Source organism: Typha latifolia, chromosome 1 (genome assembly GCF_019914945.1).
Source record: "Typha latifolia isolate L0001 chromosome 1, TyphaL0001v2, whole genome shotgun sequence".
In the NCBI taxonomy this organism is placed as follows: Eukaryota; Viridiplantae; Streptophyta; class Magnoliopsida; order Poales; family Typhaceae; genus Typha; species Typha latifolia.
The window spans coordinates 1,467,544-1,477,362 of record NC_133086.1 but is presented as its reverse complement, the minus strand read 5'-3'; the positions used below and the strand labels follow the sequence as shown (position 1 = coordinate 1,477,362).

Genomic DNA, 9,819 nt, shown 5'->3' with positions numbered 1-9,819 from the left:
CAAAAGATATTTTAAAAAAATTTCGATGTGCGTAATGGCAGAAGTTGACGTTGCGGGTCGTCTAATAATGTTTATTTTGTGTTATTATTTACTGTATGTAAGTAGCCCAGGCGAGTTTGGTACTTAATGTTTTAGTGGATATGCGGTTTCTTTTCCGTTTAATCTTATGGGCTTCTTCTTATTAAATAAAAGATAATAGCTATATTGTGACAATATGAGCCTTTTAGCCATATGGTTATGGCACTGAGAGAGTTCTTTATGTACAGGAACAGGTCAACAGCAGATTATTAGTATGCTATGGGATTAACCCGAATCCGCAAAATACAAATCTCAACGAATTAAACCCGGTTTAGCACGGCCATATCGGAGGCTTCCGTCTCACCGATTGCGGATGCGGATCTATCTCCTGTAACAGGAGCTCCGTTAAGGGGAAACACTTGCTTATCGGATACCTCGCTACCCGCCTCCTCTCTTGTCCTCCTCCCCGAGATCGTCCTCAAGAACAACCTCCACCGCCCGCTACGCCGCGCTGATCCCTCTCCTCCGCCACCTCCTCTTCTCTCGCTCCGCCTTCCCTCCAATGGGTAGATGGCGAAGCTCGACGCTCGCCGGAGCCTACCTACCTCCTCCATCTCCTTCCTCACGTGCTCCGGAAGACGCAGCGTGAACCGATCCACCCCATCCACCGCCGATTGGGTTCGCCGGAAGGCTAATTCCACTGCCGCCGGGACCATCCCCAGATCTACCTCCCCGCCGCCGATTTCTTCCTCCTCCGCCTTTTCCTCGCCGGTGAGCCGTATCCCGTCGTCGAGAACGGCCGGATCGGAGAGATCCGCGCGGCAGACGGGGCATGTGACGTGGGAGGCAAGCCAGCCGCCGATGCACTCCGGGTGGAACACGTGGCAACATCCGGGGAGCAGGCGCAGGGTATCATCGTCCGCGAACTCGGAGAGGCACACGGCGCATTCTAGAGCGGCGCCGCCCTTCCCGCCCTTGAGCTCCTTCGCGGCCGCGTACTGCATCGTCGGGAAGGATTCCACCACCGCCGAATCGAGCCCGCGCCGCCGCTCCCTTCCGCCCGTTGCGGCGACGGTGACCACGGATGAACCGGAGGATGTGTATGAATCAGTGCAACGGTGGAGGTAGATGGAGAAGAAGGCTAAAAGGAAGAAGACTATGATCAGTGCGACGAAGATCACGGCAGTGGTGACGCTAAATCCTGCGGAGTAGTCATTATTGGAGGGCGGTACGGCACTGGGCTGGGACTCCACGCACCGGACGGTGACGAGAAGGAGGAGGAGTGCAGGGAGATACGGCGTTCCACGGTTGTGATGTGCCATCGCCGTCGTTGTTGTTTGTTTTCTGGTACCGAGTGGCGCAGCCGCAGAGGATAGTTATATGGAAGGGCCATTGACCGTTGACTGGAAAAGCAGTGCAGTCAAACTAATCGGGCCGATACTAGTCATCCAATGACCGGGCTTTAGATTTGTCTGACTCTTTGGTATCGAGTATGAAGCCAATCAGGGTGCAACAATGACTTCCAACTCCTTTGCCTCATGATCATGAGGTAATTTTACTACCTAAATTTTGTAGATGAATATATCATATTCTATGGTAACACTTTGTTTTGCCCAACAAGCCCAGTAAACTATGTAAATGAATGTTTCGTGTCCCAGTTGATAACTGAGCTTAGGTCAAGCTTGCGCCTCATGTTGATTTATATTTCTACAAGAAAGATAATAGACTTGTTCAAACAAAACAAAACAAAACATAGTGCCTTGTTGACTCTGTGGTGGGGGCTTAGAAGTCCGTCTTTATTCTAGAAAGGAAGATGATAAGGTTGTTATTAGATTAAATGCCAGATTCCAAACCTACTTGGGTCATTGTTAACCATTGACCCTTCAATTATCTGGTAGTAATCGATCGAGATAACTTGTAATAACGTACAGAAATAGTTATAATATGCCTCAGTCAAGAAACTTTCAAAACTGGTACTATCTTCAAATCAATGTGTGTCCCTAAGACTATACAAGTCGGATAAATGAGGATCCCAATTCCAACCCTATAGCGAAGAATACTACTTACTGCCTTATAAATGATGGTATTCCTTTCACCAGCACAGAGTGACTGATCATCCTTTGGATTCACATAACATCTTTATTACATATGATAGAGGAGAAAAAAGAAGAAGAATTATAACAGAATGGAACTCTATTATAATAATTATTATTATTGACCCCAAGGATGAATTGGGACTCAGTCAACAATCCACATAACACACGTTCTTTCTTGAAGCTTTCTCGAGGAGAGAGTTGTTAGTATTTTGATTTATTTTGATCATCCTTTGGATTCACATAACATCCAATATCAAACAAAACATATTGCTAAACAAACAAAAATTGATTTATTTTCTACGAATACTTTTTAAAGTCCATCATTTTTGTATGCATGCTCTGTTTTCAGCAAATATCAGGAAATATATTTCTAAATTTTAGAAGTGATATGATTTGGATTTGAACTACATGCAGTCAAAATCTTACGTGCAATTTGCACCAAAACCATCCATCCATCCATCTTCTTACAAAGTAAATAAAATGTACAGCACATATATATAAGAAAATTTTGTAAAGAAATAACTAAGAAATGCAATTAGACCATATTTGATGCCTCGCTGGCGACTGAGGCCATCACATCTGCACCCATTATCACACCAATCGGATCCACAATGACCACAAAAACCCGTCTACCACCCGCAAATAATAACCCACAACTTCCTCTCTCTTTTCTCATCGTTGCTGGAATACTCCGAGAAGCTCGTCATCCACCTCCGCCTCCTTCCTTACGTTCTCCGGCAGCACGAGAGTATTCATCCACCTACACTCGATCCGACCCGTTACTTACGACGACGAGATCCGCTAAGTTGGCGCGGCACACGGGGCACGTGACGTGGGACGCCAGCCAGGAGCCGATACACGCGGGGTGGAACACGTGGCAGCATCTGGGGAGCAGTCGCAGCTTCTCCTCGTCCGAGAACTCGGACAGGCAAACGGCGCATTCTAGCGGGCCCTTGAGAACCTTCACGGCGGCGTACGCCACGGCGGGAAACGAGTCTACCACCGCCGGGTCAAGCCCGACCACGAGCGAAGGGCATGGCGGAGTTTCTGTCACCGCCGGAGTGCGGTCACCGCGGCAGCGAAGGAGGTAGAGGGCGATGGAGAGTACGAGGAGGACGGCGAGAACGATGGAGAGGTAGAGTAGGACGGAGAGGCTCTCGGATGAGTTGTCGTCATACGGCGATGTAGGGACGATGGGGCGCGAGGCAGATGCTTGGGTGAACCGGGCGGTGACCAGAAGCAGCACGAGGAGTAGCTGTAGAGGAGCCATTAATGGCGTAGTGTATCACGAAGAGACATCATCTTATAAGCGTGAAGGTGGCAACTTTGGAATTTTTTTTTTTAAAATAAAAAATCATGCACGAGGACAAAGGGAAAATACTTAAAAACTTTATGTTTAATTATAAGTATGTTGTGATATGGACATGGAGATGTCGAAGTGGAAGCACGTTGTTTCGAATTCACTAGAATTGCAAAATATTATTATTGTTCGTTGGAGAAGTTTAGATTTCGTCGTTACTTATTAAACTTATTAATGCGAAAGAAGTGATCATGGATCGCTTACACGTGCATTAATGGGATCAAAATATATAAAGTTATCAGCGAAAAGAAAGAATAAAAGGACACCGAGGGAGTACTCTCACTCAAGGTTAAAGAAGCATTCTAAAATAGAATGTGATATTAATGAACGAATTAATTAAACCCTTGATGTCATGAATTCCTAAAAAGCCAATCAGGTAATGCGACGAGTAGATTGTGTCGATCTTCATGGCGTATGACAGCAAGAACCAGAGGTAGCTTCTTATGAGAGTTTTTTACAAGTCATTGGTTGTCAAAAGATACTCAGGCACATTCGATTGATCAGAGTAGATTTGCAGCTAGATTTGTTCGCAATCTCTTGAAGATATATATATATATATATATATATATATATATTTAATCTACGTCACTAAGCATGCAGTACCGATTAGATCAATGTAGGAATCAGGATAGGAATCTTATAATATGTGGAGTAAATGATGCAAAATTTGTACTCGGAATAATTCCAGAACCAAATCCTTCGAATGCCAATGAAGTACGAGTGCCAAGAAATTAGACTTGGATGTTTCAGTATATTTTCAAGGGGTGAAATGAAATGAAGGAAGATAGATGAAGAGGTCAACAAAATAGCGGTCTAATTAAATTCAGCGGCGGCTAAGAAGCAGTTATGAGACAACTTTACTTCTTAATTGTGTTTCAAAGAGTCCTCGTTGGGACCAGCATTTTGCCAGTTCTTGAACTAATCAAAAATTTTGGTAGCTAGATCTAAGCAAAGGTATGTATGTAATACTCGGGCTTGGAGAAATGGCACATTTGTTAGTCTAGACCCATGAAGTTTTCATTGTTTATTTGAGCCCAACTCATGAGACCACCTCCCATATATGAAACAATTTTTTTATAGGAAAAACTCCTAGACAAATAGTTTTATTAAACCAAATAATTGGTACATCGAACCTCTATTACGGCCTTATGGAAAACCTGATTGAGGACATCAAGTAATTACTCTCTAACTTTACCAAAGTGACAATAAATCATCCGTGAGTTCATCTCAATCATGTGTAAAGATGCTGCTGGCTATAGCAGGGTATAACATTTTGTTTGACCTCCTTTGAATGGAGTTTTCTTTTCTATTGAGCAAAAACCTTTTATCCCTGGCCTTTGCAGTACTCCCGGCTTAGACTGCCGTGCAAAAAAGAAATCTTGGGGGGGGGCAAAAGGCTCAACGACGTTGGGCAATTTTAGGCACGTCTACCGGTAAACAAAATGAGAGGGGAATAGAACGACACTCTTTAATACAAGTCATGTATTTTAGCTATAATATATAGCACTACGAAAAGAAGTACTAAGCCTAGAGGCATAAATAGAATACAGCAAAGGGAAACACAGCCCTGATGATAGTTAAAGATATTCTACGACATCGTCACAACTTGATAGTTAAAGACACACACAGCTCTATGAACCCCCAAAGGGTGAGAAGAGTGAGAATTATCGACTGAGGCCTAAACCACACATATAACACCTTCTGCGTGTGTGAGTTGGAAGGGAAGGAGATGAAACCTAGCAAGCTAAGGGAGAAGGGGAGCTGCTGTGATTCCTATTACTTCTCTTACGAGATTGCAACTTTGGAAGAATATTTATATATTCACAATTAGTGCTTTGCACCCAAAAGAGTAACTGCAATATGATATAATATACCAACAAACAAATCTATCAATTTCTCAGCTTCATTAATTTGCATCATTTCAAGAAGAGAGAAGAGGTGAAGAGCCCACTTAGGTAAAACTTTCTTCAAACTCAATATTCACAATTACAAACACTTGATGATATGCAAGCTCGATTTACTAGGCCACATTCATTTATCCACATTCATTTATCAACCTACTAAATAAAACTACACTCTTTCTAGTATATAGAACAAGGAATGATTACCTCATTCACCTTTCCTTTCCATGTATACATATTAATAAGGGCAGCCGCTAAACCTTGCAAGCAAAATTCTTCTCCAAACTCACACAGACACCAGTACTCGATTCCTCGTAACAATTCACAACGGAAGAATATAATTCCGAGCTCTTCCATATCTTGACAAGAAGAGCTTAGAACCACTGCATGACAAAGATCTCTCCATCTCATAACGTTCCATCTCTAGAGATGGATTCTTTGGCAGAGAAGCTTCCTTCGAAGTATTCCCCTGCTTCCCTATGTTCTTAGAACCCTTCTCCTCCTCAAAGTTGCGATCTTTACTCTCTTCCACACTTTTCTCTTCCAAATCCAGTCTACGAAGAAGTGAAGCAAGAGACAACGAATCCATGGACGCGGATCGACGAACAAGCTGCAAGTTTTCTTCCTCCTTACCACTCAATGCCTCCGATTCAGAACGAGTACGCGAAGAAGAGGACTCTTCCGCAGTTGGGTCGGGCAGAATTCCACTACCATCAACAGTTATCATCACGGCTTCGCCAATACCCAGCTGCGTATTCTCCGTTGAGGCAGAAGAGGCCAAATTAGGTTCCTCCTCGTTAGTAGTAGAAGGAGAAGCCAAAATCGCGTTTTGGGCTACGACTGGAGCACGGCAAAGTGGGCAATTGACATGAGAACGAAGCCACGTATCAATACAAGTGACATGGAAGGCATGGCTGCACTTGGGCAGAAGCCGCAGCAACTCCCCATCGCGGAATTCGGCGAGACAAACGGCGCAATCCGCGGCGGCGCCGCCGAGTATACCTTCGCTGGCCTTGTATACCCACATGGAGATCGCCTCGATGGCGGACTCGTCGAGACCAACGGTCCTGATGTACCACACGTGGTGATCCGCCTCCCCCTCCTCGAAGAACCCACCATCGCCATCGCCATCTCCTGCCGAGATGGTATCCACGGGTATCGACCTCCGCCGGAGGCGACGGCGGCGGCGGCGGAAGTAGAAGACGGCGCACCACGTGAGGAGGAGGAGAAGGGAGGCGGCGACGACGCAGGCGGCGGGGATGATGAAGGGGAGGGGTAGGTGGGAGGTGTGGTGGAGTCGGATAATTGTGGTGGTAGAAGGATAAGGGGGTGGGGATTCGGGCTTGCAGAGCTGATGGAAGTAGCAAGGAGACGAGCACCCGATAGAGCAATCCGTGGCGTTCAGATAAGGATAGAGTATCCGCGGATGGGGAGCCATGGCCGAGAATAGCATAGCGAGGAAGCTCCAACGAAAATAGAACAAAGGGGATTAAATTAATGAATAGTTATCCCTGTGACCCTGTGTTTGTTTGGGCGATACTAATAAAGTAATCTAAGTGGTCAATTTGGTGGGTTGGAAGGTATCGGTATCACTGTAACCAGGTTGACGGAAATAGAGAGAGAAGGGCCCCACTAATAGACTCTCATCTTTCTCACTCTCATCTTGTTTTTGTGGACGGATGATGCGGGTGCGGTGTTGGGTGACAATTTAACCGGGTGTTGTTTAAGTGGTAGGTAATGTGTCAAATGACGTGGCTGCTGGTAGTTGGGGCGTAGTAATTAGAGACAGGTGATCGGTGTGACACCTGAGCAAAGCCTCTCTAGTTTGTTTCGGCCTTTCATATTGGGCTGGCTGGCCCATAGCCCTTGGGCTTATCAAATTAATGACATAACGGTATGATGAACTTTAAATGTTCAATAATAATAATAATGAATGAAAGTTTTGTCACCAATTAATAATAACATGTTGATCACAACCCTCTTAATTAGACGGACGCTTGACAAATAAGTAGGCAAGACGTCATTAATAAATGTTTCATCTTTTTAAGTTGGGTTGCATCAAATAAATGTGCCAAAATTTCTACAACTACCACCGAATCAATTGCATGTTCTTGCCGAGAAGCTTCAAAGCTTAATCACCAACGTCTTTCCTCCAGTATATATAAAATATCCTTAGGAGACTAAGATAGGATATGTAGTGGAGACGCCAGCCATGGCTCAATCTCTTATTCCTCTCAACCCTTCAAGATTTCATCTCTCCTTGCCTCTAACCTCTCCTTCTCGTCTCTCCGGTCCTTACTCCTTAACCAAACTCTCCACTCAGACCCATGCAAATCCAGTGCTTCTTCTTGTTGTTCGAGCTGCTCAGTCATCTGGTCAAAACTCCTCTGAGCCAACTCAAGACAATACAAAGTATGAGATCGATCTCTCCATGTTAGATAGTATTTTAGCATATACTGCATGCAAATATTTGATGATCTCATGGTTAATGTTTGATTTATATTCAGGGTGACAAATTCGAATTATAGCAGAACTGGTATAAACTTTCCAAATATTTCTCTAGCTTCCATCCCTCCATGGTACAATCCTTTCTTTTTTTTTTAAACTTTGCCCACTAATTTTAGTTTATTCTCTACTTTCTCTTCTCATATATTCGATCTATGTAGGGCTAGATGGGTGTTGGGGTCTATCATTCTCTTGGCCTTGCCATTCTACAGGAGATTCTTAACAATAGAAGGTATATAATATAAATTAAATAACTCTGTGATATAGTTAAGTACTTGGTTTCAAAATTGTGCTCAGTACATGTATATCAGATCAAGTAGAGAAGACGGCCGAGGTGGTGTTGGAGACGGTGGAGAAGGTGGCAGAGGTGACGGAGAAGGTATCGACAGAGGTCGCGGAGTTGTTACCGGAGAACGCCGAGCTAAAACAAGTTGCTTTGAAGGTGGAGAAGATGGCTGAAGAAGTTGCCAAAGATGCAGAGATAGCAGAGTCGTTGATCAAGAAGGTCTTCATTAAAAATCTAACTTTTGAATTAATCATAGACTTCTTAGCCTGTGGTACAAGTTATATGTGCTTAAAATTCCAACAAGATTAAATCTCAGTCAACATCCGTGTTGGTTCTTCAAAGTTCAACATGGATATCCATGCATGATTCTCATGTTGAAAAGTATTCTCTGCTGTTGAATTAGGTTGATGAGGTGGTGGATGGGATTGATGCAATGGTAGAGCCTGTTATTGAAAGGAAGATCCCTATTGGCGAAAGCAAGCCAGAGAAGGAAGCTAATACAAGCACATAGATGAACAAGTGGCAAACAATAAATGTTTATTTTATTGATTGAAAGCTATTATACTGCAGTTCTCCTTTTATATTTAGATTAATATGTTGATTTGGGCTAATTAACATTTTTATGCATGCCACTGATGGCTTCATTTCTCCCAAAAATAGAGAGAAATATAAGTTTTAAAGTAAATATTAGCTCATTAATCCTGATGATTTACAAATCTGACATGCTTGTGATGTAGGATTTCTCGTGCTCTATTTATGAATGCAAAGATAAACTACTTTCCGACTCATTAAAAAGGGCACTACTATAATAAGTCAATTTGTTGTACCAAATAATATCAGTAGTAGAAATAGTAGTGCAATTCTCATTACCAACAACTACGGCATATGAACTATTCTCTTTACTTATCTTTACTTATTATTCTACAAGGCAAATTTATAACTTATCATTTATATGTATATTATACCTATACTCTTGGCTCGTTTGTATTTAGAGGGACAATACGAAGGACCATGATTAATTGTTTATATGCATCTAATCAAAGAACGACTATTGAATGATAGTCAGTGGGGGCGACCACGTCCTCAATTCTGATCCAATAGTTTACACTACGATCTCATGTGTCGATTACAACTCAACGATTTGATTCCAAAAATTAATTTACAGAAGTTCGCATGTCGGCGGTAACAAATTGATTTCAAAAATAATAATAAAAAATTGATTTAAAATAAGTAAATAAATTTACAAAAGTTATAACAACTATCTTATATATAGTAGAGTCTAGTGTTGAACGCTATCTCATTAAGACAAATTTGCTCTCCACCAATTGCTTTTGAAACAGCAGACAAATGGTTTATTTATAGCAGTAAGCGGGCATGACAAAGGGATACAAATCGAGGATTAGATCTAGTCACGAATTGATGCATCCTCTCAGGTCAAAACCAATCATTTAAATTTGGACATGACATACGCACGTGAACCGAACTGAGTCAGGCGACGCACAAGTGTGAGTTAAGAAATTATATAGTATTATTTACTCACAAAATAAGTATCACTTTTTGGACTCAAAGCCTATAAGAAAAACACTTATATAACATACTAATATTTCTCAAATATCTAATATGGTAGGTACTAAACCTTTTTTTTTCATTGCT

General features: G+C 42.6%; 4 protein-coding genes across 4 annotated transcripts; 1 reads left to right on the top strand and 3 right to left on the bottom strand.

Annotated features, from left to right (window-relative positions):
• Positions 1-221: 221 nt before the first annotated feature.
• On the bottom strand, positions 222-1,884 carry LOC140792614 (E3 ubiquitin-protein ligase ATL31-like). Its single transcript, XM_073143718.1, has one exon. The coding sequence runs from the start codon at positions 1,338-1,340 to the stop codon at positions 339-341; it is 1,002 nt and encodes a 333-aa protein (XP_072999819.1). The 5' UTR covers positions 1,341-1,884; the 3' UTR covers positions 222-338.
• A 990-nt stretch (positions 1,885-2,874) lies between these two features.
• Positions 2,875-3,384, bottom strand: LOC140794705 (E3 ubiquitin-protein ligase ATL31-like). Its single transcript, XM_073146843.1, has one exon. It carries the CDS (start codon positions 3,382-3,384, stop codon positions 2,875-2,877), a length of 510 nt encoding a protein of 169 aa, XP_073002944.1.
• A 2,029-nt stretch (positions 3,385-5,413) lies between these two features.
• LOC140780325 (RING-H2 finger protein ATL51-like) lies at positions 5,414-6,913 on the bottom strand. Its single transcript, XM_073125784.1, has one exon. The coding sequence runs from the start codon at positions 6,826-6,828 to the stop codon at positions 5,698-5,700; it is 1,131 nt and encodes a 376-aa protein (XP_072981885.1). The 5' UTR covers positions 6,829-6,913; the 3' UTR covers positions 5,414-5,697.
• Positions 6,914-7,471: 558 nt separating this feature from the next.
• Positions 7,472-8,865, top strand: LOC140782128 (uncharacterized). The gene is made up of 5 exons (XM_073128534.1): positions 7,472-7,787; positions 7,883-7,954; positions 8,042-8,112; positions 8,192-8,385; positions 8,570-8,865. The coding sequence occupies exons 1-5, from the start codon at positions 7,588-7,590 to the stop codon at positions 8,675-8,677; spliced, it is 645 nt and encodes a 214-aa protein (XP_072984635.1). The 5' UTR covers positions 7,472-7,587; the 3' UTR covers positions 8,678-8,865.
• Positions 8,866-9,819: the final 954 nt, after the last annotated feature.

Excerpts from the sequence above, each read along its gene's own strand:
- LOC140792614 (XM_073143718.1), bottom strand. The coding sequence starts at position 1,340 with ATGGCACATCACAACCGTGGAACGCCGTATCTCCCTGCACTCCTCCTC.
- LOC140794705 (XM_073146843.1), bottom strand. The coding sequence starts at position 3,384 with ATGGCTCCTCTACAGCTACTCCTCGTGCTGCTTCTGGTCACCGCCCGG.
- LOC140780325 (XM_073125784.1), bottom strand. The coding sequence starts at position 6,828 with ATGCTATTCTCGGCCATGGCTCCCCATCCGCGGATACTCTATCCTTAT.
- LOC140782128 (XM_073128534.1), top strand. The coding sequence starts at position 7,588 with ATGGCTCAATCTCTTATTCCTCTCAACCCTTCAAGATTTCATCTCTCC. Across the intron at positions 7,788-7,882 it reads CCAACTCAAGACAATACAAA|GGTGACAAATTCGAATTATA; the intron begins GTATGAGATCGA and ends ATTTATATTCAG. Across the intron at positions 8,386-8,569 it reads CAGAGTCGTTGATCAAGAAG|GTTGATGAGGTGGTGGATGG; the intron begins GTCTTCATTAAA and ends CTGTTGAATTAG.